At 46.4% G+C, this 17062-nt stretch overlaps 1 protein-coding gene across 3 annotated transcripts in view; it reads left to right on the top strand.

Annotated features, from left to right (window-relative positions):
- The window catches only part of DAAM2 (dishevelled associated activator of morphogenesis 2), a 188676-nt gene extending 186144 nt beyond the window's left edge, over positions 1–2532 (top strand). For all 3 annotated transcript variants that reach the window (XM_026034035.1, XM_026034036.1, XM_026034034.1), the window contains one exon: positions 1163–2532. In XM_026034035.1, the coding sequence (XP_025889820.1) occupies positions 1163–1378 (216 nt within the window). In that variant the 3' untranslated portion in view covers positions 1379–2532. The remainder of the gene's footprint in view (positions 1–1162) is intronic.
- Positions 2533–17062: the final 14530 nt, after the last annotated feature.

Here is a 17062-nt window from a genome sequence, read left to right as displayed (position 1 = left end):
TCAGTTTCTTATCAGCTAGCCTAGAAAGTACAGGAGTCCACTATAAAATTACTGAGATGATTTGGCAAGCCTGATGCATCAAGATAGGGGTTGCAGTTCGCTTATGGAAAAATTCTTCCTGCAGCCTGGGGCTAAGGCACAGAATAAGCAACCTGCCTTTCAGAAATCTTGTTTGTGCCTTGGTATCTCAACTAATCACAAGTCTGACCAGTGTGGGAGATAACCGAGCTCCCTGGTGCTGCAAGAGCGGCACACTGACAGATGGACCTATTTGATGATTTGTAAAATCAGTGGTTCTGCTCCCTTCCCAGGCTGGTTTCTTTCTGCCCACGTGACACCAACAGTGCATTTGAACTGTTTCATTACTCTTTCTGCTTATAGTCACTTTCTTTTTCTGAATTCAAGACAGCTTTCCTTTCTGTTCTCATCACTGCGAGATGCTGCCTCCATCTAAACAGCTGTTTGGTGGACAGAGCTGTTTGGTGGACACAGTTTGTTGATATTTTGATTTCTCATACACTTTTCATTCTCCATTTTGTTCAACTCACAGTCTCTATTACATCTGTCAGAATTTTTTTCTTCTTTCTGTTCTTCTTTTTGCTGCATTGTGACTTTTCTGCCTGTCTGAATATAGCTACTTCTGGCCTAAGTGGACAGCTGGTTGTGTCTATACTTGTGACTGTGGTTTGTGTAGATGCATTCACGCTAACTATAAACTCACTAGGTTAGGTACTGTTCACACAGTACTTGCTGACGCACAAAGGCTGTTGCAAGCCTGGCCCTGGGAGCTGGGTGAGCCAGCATCATTTGCAGAGTATCACTTTGTCACGGTTATTTTGCTGGCACTAGACTGCTGTATAATTTATGCAAAATATCTGCAGCATAGACAGATTTTATGCATAATCCTTTGGATATAGTGCATTGTGAGGCAGACACGAGGCACTGCTCATTCTTCGTTTCTCCTGCTCTCAGCTTCCCTGTGCAGAAAAGGGGAAAGCCAGCAGGGCTGTAAAGTGGCCTTGTCATGGGTGATGGCCTTGTAGGTAAACTCCTGATCACCTTTCTCCTAAACTATACTGATACACCAGTCTGCTCCTTGAGTATCTCTAGTAACCTAGTGTCCTGTTTAGCTAATTCTGAAGTTCTGTGTCTTTCTCCACAGCTAAAAGAGCAGAGGGAAAAAGAGAGGCGGCAAAAGAAAGCACAAGCAGGAAGTATCTCCGAGGAGAGTGGGGAGTTTGATGACCTGGTATCGGCATTAAGGTCAGGTGAAGTCTTTGACAAAGACTTATCCAAGCTCAAGCGCAACCGCAAACGTTCGGGCAACCAGGGCTTGGAGACAAGCCGGGAGCGGGTGGTGACAAAGCTAAATTATTAATTAGAAGAGGAAGAAAAATAATCAACCAAAAGAAGATGATGAAAAAAAAAGTGCAAAACAAGGAAGATGAATGTGTGCAATGGCGCCTGGCTGATAGCTGCCTCAAAGGAGGATTTCTTTGGCCTGCCTATGATCAGCTTTCTTCTCATCCCTCCTCAGTGCTCCTAATTTGAACCATTATAAAAGTGCCTCTATGGAGCCAGCAGGGTTTGTGACTCGGCCATTCAGAGCTAACAGACTTGCTTCTGGGAGTTTTCTGTGTCATCAAAGGCCTTGTGGTGATGACAGAAAGTACTTGGGCCTTGCAGACTGCCTTGCAGCTGGAGAAAGATAATTTTCTGTGTGCCAAAGTGAAAACTAACTATGTTCTCCATCTTGCTGATAAAAAGGAAGATATTAATTTCAGAGCAGCTCTGTAAAGACACCTGTTGCTTCTTCAAAATCTACGCTGGCCTCAGGGGGATTTGTCAAGAAGTGGTTCTTGGTGTTCCCAGTTCCCTTCCAGGACTGGATTTTACAGCAACCCATCAATTAGAATCTGAAAAATGCTTTTGATCTTCTGTGCTTTATAATAGTTTAATGTGGCCTATATTGTCCACAGTGATGGTCAGAAGGAAGAAATCGGGAACAAATTGGAATTCAAGAATCATGATCAACATAACATACTTTGCAAAAGTATTTTGAATTCTGCTTTTATAGAAGCCATTTTCTGGAATTTATTGATGATTGAGCCTCACAGCTAAGAAATGAGTCTCCTAGGAAAGGAGCTCTGGCTTGTAGTTCAGAAAAGTGAGCCACAGCCTGTTTGGGGTTAGGAACAGATGCCTGCGTAGCCTGTTGTCATTGCTTGAGGGTGAGAGGGAAACAGCCAAACATTTCTTACCTGTTTGGGCAACATTTTTTACATAGCCCAATGGAAACTGAGAGTTCCCTGGCGTTATTCACAGGTTACAAGCAGTGAAAATCAAATGGGATCCTTGGATACAAGAAAAGATTTTTGTCCTTCTCCCATTGCTCGCTGTGATTGTTGTTGGGATGGAGTTTCCATCTAACTGGCTTTGCTGCACACACCCGGCTCCTACCCGGGAGAACCATGTAACTCAGAAAGATATGAATGGTGTCAAAGTAGAGCCTTGGAGCCCACACTCTTTTCCCATTTTTAAAGAGATTACTCAGGATAAATAAASGGAAGAACCCATATGCAAAACTGGGATTTTTTCAGGAAGACACAATTCTGTGAGCTGAGCAGGCTTTGGAGATGAGTTAACTCATAGGGAAAAAAAATTTTATTTAAACTACACATATGAAGCACAGCCAAAAAGCAAGGAACCACAAGAAGATGTCTTTTACTCCCGAATTCTGTGTACCTTCATGGCTTTAGGAAAGCGTGGGGATTGTGTGGGTAGTCATGAACCTTTTAAAAAAAAAAAAAATCTTGTCTACCTTTTTGATTATCCTCCCCAGAGAGGGGAAAGAAAGAAATGACGATAGATTCTTCCTCCTAAGCAAGAAGAAGAGACAACTTTTGAGAGAGGGGCGCACCTCTCACTAGATGTGCAAACTGTGCATCAACAGTCAACAGCACAAAATGTCAGGGAATCCCAGGGAAGAGGGGAAAAAAAAAAGCTCCAAGCTCCATTTGTCACTTTAACCATTAAGTTTGTTTTTTTTCCTYGACTGTCATTCAGCATGAGGTTCTGCACTGAGTATGCAGAACAGAACTTCCTCTTCCATGCACACTGCCTGATCAGTATTACTTGCGACCGATACTGGGGAAGCAAACTGTGGTGGTTTTCTGAACACTAAGAGTAAAATAATTTTGTAAACTATGGGAAAAAGCAAAATAAGTCATAATTGTTAAACTCTAATGTTTCATGGTTTATTGAATTTTGAGTCTCCTTCCCCAGCATTTCCCTATTTACGACATTCCAGACTGCCGCACCCCTGTATAATACTCATCGTAAAGAGCTGGTATCTTACAAGAGCTGGATGCATTCTCCTCCCTTACAATCCCACTCCCTTTCTGGGATTAGCAATTAACAGCAATGCACRCTGTAGTGGACACAAGCACCTTTTAGAAGAAAGACTGTATTTCATAAAGGTTTTTGAAAATTTAAGAAGAAAAAAAGCAACCCTCGCTTTTTAAGCATTTCTATTTTAAATTACAAAGTGGATTTTTAGAAATGTTTCTTGTAAATTATATTAACGAGCTCCTTGCTGCTCCCTGAAGTAGACATGCTATATCCCAGCCCGTTGTGTTTGTCTTGTTTTAAAGCATGCCATATAACCTATGCCATGTAGGCTGTATGAGAGGTGGTAATATGTGCCAAATTGGTATACAGTTGAATTTAGATTTGGATAATCTCTGAATTCCAAAGATGATGTTTTTGAGAATTAGAACACTGTAGTATTTTCCCTCAGTCTTTGCTCTGGTTTTAGGACTTGATTAGAARTTCAAGTGCAGTGCCAAGGTCAGCCCTGGTGCAAGATGTGACTCATCCAGCTTACAGCTGCTTGCTTCCCAGGTACTTGTTGGATAAGGCAGACTGTCAGCATGGCAGTGCTGTCAGAAGGAACAGCTCAGGGCAAAACCTTTGAAGATAAATACAGCATTCTCCCCACCTGGTCAAACCAGGTCTGTGCTGTGCTTTTGGAAACTGAAGCCACTTTGCCAGGCCACAAATGTAGCAAAAGCAGGGAGAGGATGTGATAAGACATCTGTCCATTTGTGTACACAGTCCAACGCTGGTTTAGATATTCTGTATTGTGGTACGTGGTACTCCAGCAATGCAGAGAGATTCAAAGAAAGCTGCTTTAGTTTTGCCACCTCCCTGACTCAGACACAAAGAATAAGAGATTGTACCACTGCTATAAATCAGTTGTGGGATACATCGTATTACAGGGACTGACAGAAAGTCGGGAGTGATGCCCCRGTTCACAGCAACTCAACTTTCTTAGCACTATGGAGCCCTAGACTTCTGTATACAGTCTCTGCTGGTGACTGAAAGCTTCTTTCCACATGCTAAGTAGTCTCCCTCAGCTGCTGACTCCGTGATAAACATTCAATAAGGGGGTTTTGGAGAAGTTTGGTTGAATACTGAGGCAACTAAGGGTTCTTATAAGRGGTGACAAGACTCATTAACATGTCTACCATGTGAGAGAAGATAAGGAAAGATAAAACAGAAGAAAAGGAAAAAGTTGGCTGTGCATTACGGCCTGGCTTCAGATCTTTGCTGAAGCTGCATKTGTCTTTGCATCTAATCACTGCGAGTGCCCCTGTGCTCTCTTTTCATACGCTGATGCAGATGAGAAAATCATATTGAGCATCCTCTGGTGCTAGCAGAGCCCCAGCAGGTACAGCAAGCTGCCATGAGGCAAAACACTGAGTAACACTCAAGCTCTCAAAGCCAGAGAAAAACAAAGATCTGATTTGTCCTTACAGCTGTGTCAAGGACCAGCATTTTAAATAAAACTGCTCTCACTTTGGGAATAAGGAGCAAAATGTGGGAGGGAGTAATATCATCCAGGACTTACCGCTTTACACTTCCTACAGAAATGCAGGCAACACTAGCTTTTTGACAGAGCCCCTCACAGCAAGAGAGGGAAGTATATTTTTACTCTCCAAACATTGTTCCCATTGGTCTAGTCCTCCCTCACCTGTGTGTCTCTGTATTGTTCTTAAGAAGGTTGCATTGGGTGGACCGAGGACTTGCTTCCCTCCCTCCCTGTCTAACTGCCTTTGGTCTGAGTTGCTCTTCTCAACCCTCAGGAAACGACTCTCTGGAGCTGTCAACTCAACTCTCTGTCAGTCACAACTCTCTGGAAACGCTACGTAGTGAAGTCACTTCAGGGCATCACGGTCACTCCCTGCCCTGTAGCACACCTATAGTCCGGGCATCAGTTCCCTACAAAGGCAGAAGCAGGACTAATGTTGAGGGATGAGAGACTTCCCAACAGAGAGACAATTTGGGTGTCCTTCAGAAGCATTTCTGTAATGTGGTCACAATGTCCGAGGAAGGGAAAGGAATTGTGAGGGGCCCTGTCGGAAGGCTGTGGGGCAGGTGTTTCCACAATGGCCATCCCCACTGGCTGAATCTTTCCTCTTTTTTTTTTGTTTTAGGAAAGCTCRTATTTTGAACATAGGAGAAGCTTGTGTCAGAGTTTCTGTGAGGGGAATGGAGATCAGTTGTACAGTTGATGATGTACATGATGTATGCAGTTTTGTTTCTGGGTTGGTTGTTTTTGTTTTTTGTTGGGGGTTAAATGTTTTTTGTTTCTTTGTTCTTAAAAAAAAAAAAAAAAAGGTTTTAGGAATCTCTAATGGGAACCTGTAAATCTGACACCTCTATTTATTTTGCCTTATTTTAGTTTGCTATGTTTGTATGTATACACTGCATTACAGCAAAGACTATTGAGACCGTGCCAGGGCATTACACCAGCTGGACATCTGGCTTGGTTATTCTGCAGCAAACTGAGCTAGGTGAGGGGCTGTGAGCTGTGCTGACGTGGTGAAGGATGAAGGAAAACCTTTCCTTTGCCTTTCTTCGTACCACTCTGCCCCTAATGATAGTGAGCCTGGGAAAGTGAGCGTTCTAAAGCATGTGCTGAACTTACATGCATGTGGTGGATGAGAGATCAGTTATTTTAGAGTACTTTCTTCTTTTTTTAAAAAGAAAAACCCTTTTTATTTTCTCATCATGAATTATGGTGGGAAGACTGAAAAGTGATGAATGGCACAGCTGTTCACTCAGGCTTCAMCTTTCATCCCAAATTCTTGCCATGATACCAAAGAAACTTTGATAGATGTACAAAAGCCCTGTACTGCCCTGTAACTTCTCACCAGAGTTAACATTTTGGTGAAASAAACTGAGACAGTTCTCTCAGAGTTCCTTCCTATTTCCAAATACAAGAAATGAAGATTTCCTTTCCTTCCCCTCTTTCATTCTTTACCCCTCCATAAGTTTCTCTTTTGTACCCAAATATGCCGCACTGTTTTCTTACTGAAAGTTTAGGTTCTTTGGGTTTCGCTCAGTGCTGCTGCTTGTTAGCTTTAACCAATGACTGATGCCAAAGGGACACTAAATTTTCATTCAGCTTCCAGCCATTAACAGGAGGATCAACAAGATCTTTCTGCWGATCTGCTAGAGACTCCATGAGTAAAAAGCCACCCCTAGGTGTTTGGCCATTGCTTCTCRGCTTCTGTCCTGGACATGGGAGATTTCTGGTCATCTGTCTTCCAGGTAGCCCAACTAGCCACCTTAGATTCTGTTATCAAAGCAAGGTAGATTGAAGAGGCCATCATTAACACAACTAGGTCAAGTGAAAACATAGACTTTATATATATATATATATTTAAAGCTATCTGCTACTAGTAGTAGTTTTGATGATGAGAATCCCCTGAAGTTGGCTAGAATTTGCTCACTGTACCTGCTGAGAAGGATGTCATTAGTCCATAAAGGGGCTGTGGCATCACTTTTCAAGAAAGAGTCTGAGCACTCAAAAGATTTTTTCAAACAGTCTTCTCCATTACTGCTGTTAATGAGAATAGTTCCCATGTAGCCAGTACAGGTTGCCCTGGGTTTACACCAGCACAGTTTGTAGTAGCATCTGGATCGGAACTCCCCTGTTGACAGTTTTGGCTGTTTATAAGATGCTCTGCAGGGCTCCTGAAGGGCATGATGAAGGGTTCTCCACCAGCAGGAGCTCTCACCCAGCTGATCTGGAAAAGACTCCATAACAAGTCATTCACCTTCCTTCACATCTACCTTTAAAATGGCTCCTTAAAAACCTTTGCAATTTTAAGAATTGTAAGAGGATGTCAGGTACCTGAGCTACTCTACACTTGCACTTCTCACTTCCAAACCACCTCCATCTCCAGCCGTTCTCCTCCCTGCAAGCCTGCTCAGCTTGGAACTCGCAGGTCACTTTGGGACGTGCTCCTGCCTGCCAAGCTACAAAGTCCAGTGCTGCTTACCAAAGTGGGAGGTTGTGTGCTGCTGTAATGCCTTGGCGTATCCTCATTTCTTAGTCAGTTTAARACTATARGTGAATTAAATGTACAAATCCTGTAGTGTCCTTTTTATCCATATCTTTTTATAAGAATATACTGTAATACTAAAAAAAAAAAAAAAAAGAAAAAAAATTAAAGATATATTGTCCCCACTGTGTGTCAGTAAATTTTTTTGCAGTTGAGTTTTCTGTTGGAAAAAAAATGTTGAGTTTGTGAGAACAGAGTTGGTGTCTGCGTACATTTTTATGTTGGGCTCTGGGGCTTCCTCTTCGATCATGAGCATGTAGCTCTTTAGATGACACCGTCACTACAGGCCTAGTGAGAAAGTTCTCAGGTTGTTCTATGGGAGCAACCAACCACGTGAACACAAGCACGACTCCCTTTGCAAGAGCAGGGAACTAGCCATGGAGCCACCATTTTAGCATACCCAAGGCCCATCTTTTAAAAAGTCTGTCAATAAAGCAACGAACAGCAAAGGGAACATGCAAGTTCATTTAATAAATAAATAAAAACATGATCACAGAATGATTAAGGTTGGAAGGGACTTTTGGAGATCATCTGGTCCAACCCCTCTGCACAAGCAGGGTCACCTAGGGCACATGGCAAAGGGTCTCATCTCGGCAGGTTTCGAAGATCTCCAGAGAAGGAGACTCCACGATCTCTCTCAGTGGATCAGACGGAGCCTGTTCCAGTGCTCTGTCACCCCACAGTCAAGAAGCTTTTCTTCAAGCTCAGGCAGAACTTCCTGTGCTTTAGTTTGTGCCTGTTGTCCTCTTGACCTACCAGTGGCCACCACTGAAGTCTGGCCTTGTCTTCTGGCACCCTCCCTTAAGGTATTTTTACACATTCATAGGATCTCCTCTCAGCCTTCACTTTAGCTGAACAGGCCCAGCTCTCTCAGCCTCTCCTCATAGGAGAGATGCTCCAGTCCCCTGATCATCTTTGTAGTCCTAAGCTGGACTCTGTCCAGTAGCTCCATGTCCTTACTGTACTGGGAAGCCCAGAACTGGACACAGTACTGCAGATGTGGGCTCACCAGGGCTGAGTACAGGGGAGGATCATCTCCCTCAACCTGCTGGTAACACTTCCTAATATGCCCCAAAATASCATTTGTCTCCTGGGCCACCGGGCTCCTAGTCAATTTGTTGTCCACCAGGATGCCCAGGTCCTCCTCTTCAGAGCTGCTCTCCRGCAAGTCGATCCCTAGTGTCCTGCTAGCAAAGAGCTCGTTATCCACCCGGAGAGATACTAGTACCACAGGAAGCCAAGGAAGGAARCCCAGGGTTTCAGATGCTGGCCACATGCCTGCCTGCTTGCCAAAGTGACAGCAAGGGGGTGGCTGAGAGGAGCAGGGGGAGGAGAGGCCTGCTTCAAAGGAAGGAGTTAAATGAGGCCAGCTGAAAAGAAGAACAGAAATTCAACATTGGGGCTGCAGCCTTCAGGGTGGAGGGAATGCWCATAGACGACAGCAGGAGGCAAGGAGAGGCTGGTGCTTGTTGAGATGTGCTTTCAGATGGGGTAGACCAGAGGTCAGGTCAGGGACTTCCTTGGAGCTCAAAGGCATAGCCGTGTTTTCATTTTAGGTGCAGCATATGCCATGGTGGCAATCACACACAGCTCTCCCTGTCTCTGCAAGCAGAAACAGCTTGCGGACAAACATCATCCTGAAAAGCCAGGTCCACACTCGTATCTTCAGCTCATCAGGGGCGATGTTTTAACCACAAGCTCCTGAGCAGGTTCTCAGATCAGCAGTGTGGGTTCATGCAGTCAATGCCTTCCCAGGGACACTCAGCCAGCCTCAGGTGCAGCTCCAGCTCTGAGGGGAAGCTGAGGAGATGACTAGAAGCAATCAGGGCTAATTGCCTGCACCAGCCTGGGACAGACACYTGAGCACCCTGTATGGGGAATGCTCTGGTTTTGCACTTGCTCTGTCCCCATGTGCTTGGTTCAAACTCAGCCCACCTCTTGCAGAGGTTTCTTCCAGCCCTTGGGCCTCATCCATGGAGGCTGAGACCGGCAGCACCTGAATTCTGACAGTTTAAAGGAGGGGAGAGGTGCCCTGTCTAAATTGCAGAGGGAAGGTTTCAACTCTTTTTCTGTAATTACATGGATGTGCTGGAGCTGCAGCATGAGGGATTCATGGTCCCATGCAAGGGGGAGGTAAGTGCTGCCTGTCTGAGCAAAGCTGCTGATGGGGCTCAGCTGCCCAGGGATGGTGGAGGTTGGTGGTCTGCTCTTTCCTTCCTTCTCTTTCTTCCCTATGATGCTTTTGTCTCTGCCAAGGCAGGCATGGGGCTTTCCGGAAGGGAGAAGCTGTGTGGCTTTTTGGGATATGCTTTTACTGCTGGGAAACAAAATAATTAAGGATTTTTGCTCTCCTTCCCCCACAGTCCAAAACTGTTTTCCAAGTTTGTTGTACTAGATATTGTTCTTCATATTTAAGTAGCTAATTAGCTTCTTGTTGCAGTAATCTGAGATGTGGTCACCGTTTATCTCTGTTTTGGTCAGATTCTCATGCAGGAGGTAGTCTTTTTCTTTCTCTGTGGTCTTGGTATGTACGGATTTACTAGGAGAGATGAGGCAAATAGTACTTGTGGGGTCACATAACCCTGATAAACTGACATTTTTCTATGTGTTTGGTGGGGTTTTGAAAGAGTACCAACCTGACAATGATTATCATTTAAGAAAGTGATGAACAGACGTATCAAGAAAGCAAAAAATGCCCTGTTAGCCTGTGCCTTGATGAGGTGGTGAACTGGGGCTGGATGTTGGTCTGGAGTGTTTGCATATGCTGGTTTGCTTCTTGGCAAGGTATGCAACTGTGCTCAAAAAAAAACCCAAAAAATAAAGTGCATTTTTAGGTTGGATTAAAGAGGTAAGGAGGCTAGCTAGAACTGAACTTGAGTTAACTGCTAGTCTGAGACTTTACTGCTATTTGAACATAGAGTGATGAAGTATGTAATGACAGAAGCTCATTCTTCATCTTCTATGCCCAGTCCCCTTGCCAAAGGGTGGGATAACTGTGGTGATCTGAGGACCTCTGGTTCTTCACTTGTGTGGTGGGAGCTCCAGGTTGGTGCAATTGCCCAGGAGTCAAAGTCCTCTCTGCTGTGTACAGGTTCCTCAGCTTCCAAAAGCAGGCACTGAGCTGCAGAAATAGCTTTTAAATGCATTTCAGACCCACCGGTGAGGGGGCCCATTTTGCCTTAAATAGAAGGGTAAGCATCTAGCGCACCCCTTCTCCCCCCCCCCCCCCTTTTTTTTTAAATCATAGGACCTGTTATGCTTTGGTGAAGACACACAGGGATTTTCCACCCTATGTCGCTGGTGTTTTCTATGCTGTCTGTGAAACCAGAAAAGTTCTTGGCAGGCAGCCTTCCTAGAGCTGGTGTTCCCTTGCTGCTGTGTATCTTGAAATCAATGTTTAACAAGGACATTTGAGTCTAGGCACTTTTTTCTTTCTTTCTCTCTCCATAGGCTTTTTCTATCTGTTCTAGAAAGTGCTTTACATTTTTCTGTTTTGAAATCTAGATGGCCTTGGTCAAAAGTGTACTAAGTACAATCCAAACATTAAACTATTCCAATAGCACAAATTCTAGCCTCACTTACAGAGGCTATTCTTAAGCTTCTTTGAAAGGAAACAATTAGGGTTCTTCAAAAGGGTTAACTTTTGATTTTTAAGACAAATATTCCTCCTTGTCTCCCAAAGTTGAATTCCTTTCTTCCTCCTTATGCGTAATTAATGAGGAGGAGCCTCCTGAGTGGGAAATAAAGAATCCCTTTTGAGCCATGATCAAAGCAGGAAGCACAACAGGGATGTAATGAGGAGTTCCAGCTCACTTGCTGCATCTCCTGCCTGCTGCAGAGCTGGACGCTGGCTGGGCACCTCCAGCACGTGGCTGGGAACTGCAGGCAGGGATGTCCCTGCAGTCCCTGGGTGCGTGGCCAAGGGAAACTGCCTGCAGGAAGGGAAGGCTCCTGTGGGTCTCCACTGCGTGGGGTTACTGGGGGTGAAGGAAGGGGTGCAGCCCATCTGCCGAAGGGAGCCGAGTGCCTCCCTTCTGGGCTCACCCCAAGCCTTGGAGCGCCACTTCCAGCCCCGTTGCACCAGCGTTACTGCAAATCCCAGTGCTTTGCAGGAGTGGGAGCCTAAAAGGTGCTCATCCAAATATGAGTTGGCCTCGAGTCCTCTGCTGGCATGTACCATCTTTTGTATGTCCCATGTATCAGGCTTTTCCCTAGAGGTACCACATCAGGTAGTACCTAGTACTAGCACCTGCAGATCTGCTTCTCTTGTTCAGTGGTTGATATTWGGCAGCAACACAATGAAGTGCTCATTTCTCTCCAGGCAAACCCTTGTTCCTACTTGGTCTTGGGCAATGTTCACTAAGCCAGTGCAAGCAAGGCCATCACCTAACAGCTACTGCTAATGTAAATCAAAATAGGGATCCTGAAATGATTAAACTGCAAGTGCAACCCMAGTCTTGCTGAGGTAACTGTGGCACATGATTTGAAGGTATTTCTGGCTTATAAAGCTGGGATACAGCACAGTGTATTGGTGTGGTCATACCCCCCTGGCTAGCTTGTCCTCCTGTGGGGTGCAGAGGGAAATCCCTGGCAGATGGTGCTGCTGGCATCAGTGTTTCCTGCTGCCTCTGACACCCAAACTCTTGTAGTTAGCTCAGGRATTTGCTGACAGTGCGAAGGAGAGCTCCCCATCCCCTGGAAAGCACAGGTGAGGAYGGATGGGTCTCATACTGATCCTGACTTTGCCCTCCCCTACCCTCTTCCTCTGCCCACCAGCTGTTTCCTCAGCTCATGCTGACCACATGGTAAAGGAGGGCTCGCTGGAGATGAGGGTCTTCCGAAGACCTGCTGCATCTCTCCTACACTGACAGCYGTGGAGCCTTGGGGGCCGGAGGAGACTGAAATCCTGAGGCTAATTCAGTGTGAGAAGCAGGGAAACACTCCTCATCCACCTTGTTTTAGATATGGGCAAAAYGGCATTCAGGCAATTCCTAGTGATCCTTGTGAAAGGACTAAGTCCCAGCTAGCTAGAAGAATATCAGCTAGTAAACAATGAATAAATTKCACTAAAACACAGGCAGTGTTGTCATGGGAAGTAGTTTGGATTCCCCAAGAGGGATTACCTTAATTTTGTGGTCTGTTGAACCCATAGTTCATACCATTGTTTTCACGCTCTGCTACTGTTTTGTAATTTGTGGTTCCTGGAAAATTAATTTCTCTAAAGTTATCTGAGGACTGACCATTGGCAGTGGCAGAGAAGGCAGGGGGGAAAGGCAATGAAAACTTCTGTCAATCCTACGCAAGGAAGCAAACAAAGGGGGAGGAAAACAAATGTGCATCTACTTCTATTTATTATTATTTCTTGTAGCACKATGGTAATGGGTTTCTTTATTCTGTTGTCATCCCCCCTGAAGATAAGGGTCTCAGTGGAGTCGAGAGAGGATAAACAGTGCTCTAAACCCTGTCTGTGCTGCTGCCCATCATGGTGACTGTCAGCAGGCCCGAGGAGGCCCTGGCCCTGCCTCTCCGCCCGCCTCCTGGTGGCCTTTGGGCTGGAAGAGCCCTCTGTGACCAGCCGGTGCAGGATGACAGGTTGTGTCCTGCTGGAGAGGGGGGGATCAGCCTGGAGATCTCCCACCCTTGGGCTGGCACTAAGGRGTTCTAATGGCATCTCAACATTATAACCAAGCCAGGTAACCCTGAGGTAACCCTGTGCATGGGGGAGGCTACATGAGTGTCCTCGGGCAAGTCAGTGGAGGAATCTGCCTCTGCTTGGTGGAAGGGGCTGGTCACAATGGTGACATCTTCTCTTCTGCTCCTTGGAGTGAAAGCTGCTTATTAAACAGGAAGGTGGCCGTTTTCCCAGCTCGAGAGATGCAGCTGCCTCTGGGGCCGGGGGAATATGTGGCCTTTCAGCGCAGAAGCGGCTCCATAGCTGAGGGAATGCAATGCTGGGATCAGAGCTAGCTCCGGCCTCGAGGGCGCTGACTCCTTGCCAACTCCTGCAGTGTCAGTGCTGGGATGCATCAGCAGTCCTGTCTTGGACTTGCACTGGGGTCAAAGGGAGCAACTCCAAATTGCAGTTTGTCCCATAGCTGAGATCTTGTCCTTGTGAGGCGCCTGCCAGTTCCCTATCTGTTCCTGATTAATCCTCTCCCAGGGGAATGCTGGCCAGCATGTCCCAAGCCCAAAGTGAGATCACAGGAGGAGAAAGGGGCTCACTCAGTCTTGCTCTCTAATTTTTAACCCRTGCTGGCACCCTAATGCAAACAGGAAGGCAGCAGGAGCTTGGACAAGGATCAGTAGTTCTAACTTTGTGCTGTGCAGAGCAGAACCAGTATAATTATGGGTCAATGGACATAACCATAGAAATAGCTGAGCTCTGATGAGGGGCAGACTCTTTCCTGGGAACTGTTCACAAGCGACTAGCCAGCTCTCTTCCTCTATTACTCATGTTAGCCCTTCCCATCAGATTTGCCATGGGCTTTACCACCACTGGGCACCTTTTTTGCAGTCTCTATAGTAGGACCTGGGCTCTCCTCCGTGTAACAGCAAGCCTGGCTCCTTGTGAGCAGGGAAGTGAGATGCCCATGTAATAGATGAGAGAAACTGAGAGGAAAAGTCATGGCTGCCAAAAGCAGCCTTGGGTTTTTTTTTGTGACAAAATACAAATCAGAAGTGAAGTGCCAGGTAGGATCTGCAAATGTGTCTCCAGGTCTCCAACAATGAGCTCTTGAAGAGCGGTTTGATTCATTTTCACCTCTGGAAACGACAATTTGTGTGAGTACCAAGCAGGACACATCAGTCTGGCCACAATGACCATTTCTTAAGCTCACCAAATGTTCTCGCGGCCCTTGTGGGTATGGAGGTCCCAACAGGACCGAGCRGGAGGTCCTTTGGAGAGCTTCAGATCGCGTGTGTGTGGAGACATTTTGTCTGAGGGATCAGGCTAAATCTGGGCCACTCTAAAGCCTTCCTAATAGCAGCTCCAGCACCAGCTGCTCTGATTAGCTGAGATCCTCTTTTTTGAGCTGAATTACTTGCTGATGTCGATGTGGCCTCTGTGCACAGGCTTGGGGAGGGAACAGGTGTCTAAAGTGTATGTGGGGGGAATTCTTGCTGGTGCCAYGCAACTGTGGAAAAGCACTTGCTTTTTCCCCTACCCTTCTATAAATGGTTATTGTGAAAACAGGTTTCTTAACTTGGATTACAACAGTGAGTGCTGGGTGAATTCTGCTACTAGTGACACATGACTGAAAGAAGCTCTCGGCTAGGTATCTAATCTATCTAGGAGATGAAAATAAGGAATGTAATTTCTCCCTGTGAATTATGTTATAGGACTCCTGTCCACAGGAAAGCCTGTGCTGGGTGTTTAGTAGGGATATAATCCACAGCAGAGCAAGAGCTTTCCATGGGCTGCTGCAGAAGGAAGAGATTATATTAAAGCCTCATCCCACACTGTATGAAACTATGACATTTCTGCTTTAGGGTAAGGTACCTGGTCTAAGCTTGGCTCCCTGAGGGACTGCCTTTCTCCTGCCTTTAAGCTGGGGCTATGGAAGACTGTTTGCTTGTTTTCCCTTCTTCCCCAATCTTTGAATTTGTTGAGGTTAGGTAAATATTGGGGGTGGGAAGAGCAGAGATGCTTGGAGCCCTATTCCTGCTGCTGATGGAAGCACAGGCATGCTTGCTTGCTCCCCACTCCAGSCAGCTGGGTTTAATTTTAGAAATGCAGTGCTATCTTGGGGCATCTTTTTCCACGGAATGCAAGTCTTTAAGCAAATAAATAACAGCTTTGTCGAGGTGGAATGACAGCCCATATATACCACACTGCAAAACACGCACTGAGTTGAGCCCTSGTTCCTTGCATGTGGAACTACTTTGTACAGATACAGTGGCTGCACTGCCTTCCCTCAGCCCCCTCCAGACCTGGCCACGTGCATTGATTAAAAAGAAATAAAAACACCTTGAAATACCAGCCKTGGAGGAGAGAAGTGGAAATGAAAACACCTCCAGCTGCTGGGGTTCAGCTCAAGTTCTCTGGCATGCATCTGCAAAAGCCTTGGTCAGCTAAATGTTGCTGCTGAGGCCTTTGCTGCATCTGGGACATCCCTGAAGGATGTTCTCTGAGGCAACTCTGGGGAGGCCTGAGGTAAATGGCAGGCTACAAGGATGAATGCAAGAGACTTGTATTTAGATTCTCCTCCCAGTCTGGCTGGCTGAGCGCCTTGTGCAGGCAGTTGTGTTGCTTATGGCTGAATGTCCTGGGTGTGTCTTCCAAAGCTTGTTTGCTGGCTGGAAAATTCATCTTACCAGGGCAAGAGCCCGCTCCACTGCCTCAGCCCAGCAGCTCCAGGATGCCTGCGTGGCATCTGCTGCAAAACCTGCTGGTMACTGGCTCCACTGAATCAGCAAAGCAAGCTCCTCCGAAGCTCCCAGTCTGATGAGGTCTGGGACTGGGTGAGACTGGTGATGGGTAAGAAGCTGACGATGCAACAACCTCAGTCGAAAGGCAGAACTTCTGACAGCCTCTTGTGTCAGCTGCTGATGCTCTGTTGCTGGAGCTGTGGCAGGGCTGCAGCTGGCTTGCAGTCCTTGCAACTGAAGCACCACAGGCTCTGTAGATACTGCAGCCATCCAGCTTCCAGAACTAGGCAGTTGGACTGTGTTATTCCCTTCCCTGGGAATAGGAATTCCCTTCCCTATTCCCAGGGAAGGGAATAACACAGATGGTTATTATAGCAGTGGTGGTGGCTGAGAGAGTTTCTGACCCCTTTCTTGTTGCCAGAGGGGTACATCCATGTGAATCTGACCTGCAGGAAAGGTAACTTTGATTCATCTCATTACCAGCTCCTGTGTTAGAGCTGATCTGGGGCTCTGGCTCTGTCATTGAGGAGAGAGGACAACAGCTCATGTGCAGGGTTAGATGCTCCCAAGCGTGGTCTTGCCAAGAGGGCCTTTCCCTGATGTAAGGACTTGAGAGGAGGACCTAAAATCTGCAAGTTAGAACAAACAGTATCAAAATTACACAGATTGCTGGCTGCTCACCGAGTGCAGCAGGCAAGCTGTACACTTCTGTTACGACTAGGACTGTACAGTGGCTGAGATGACAGGATGTTGCTTGTAAGGATATTTGGTCAGGAACATCCATCTTGGGTGCGTTAGCAGCTGGCAGCCCCACTTCTGGGTGCTTCTTTAAAGCCAGAGGGGTGGCTAGACTGTGCTTAACCATAGTGGTTCTAGTGTCAATAGCCTCTGTAGTAAGCAGGCTTGAAATCAGTGCCATACTGCATCTTCATGTCACATGCATGCAGGATGTGCCAAGAGGTTTTGTCCTGACCTTTCACAAGGAGACAAGTGCATCTTGTCCTCTTTCCTGCAGCCCTTGGCAGCAGCGTTCCTGAACAGAAGCCATGGCAGGTTTAACAAGTTTGTTCAGGGCTGGTTGTGTTATCTGATCCTTTGTAGGATCTCGGGGGTGTTAGCTGCCCCCTGGCCTTGCTAGTGGCCTCTCCTCCCTGAGGGCTGGGAGGGCAGGAAGGACCGTCCACGTGATGCGGCTGTGCCTGCTCCCTGGCCCAGGCGCTCTGTGCCTGACCTGCTTGCTCTGCACCTCCCTCTCAGCCATGGTCCCGCCTGCTCCTGTG

The sequence above is a fragment of the Nothoprocta perdicaria genome, unplaced genomic scaffold (assembly GCF_003342845.1).
Source record: "Nothoprocta perdicaria isolate Ctin4 unplaced genomic scaffold, notPer1 scaffold_139, whole genome shotgun sequence".
Taxonomy (NCBI): Eukaryota; Metazoa; Chordata; class Aves; order Tinamiformes; family Tinamidae; genus Nothoprocta; species Nothoprocta perdicaria.
This window is presented reverse-complemented; position numbering and strand designations above follow the sequence as displayed.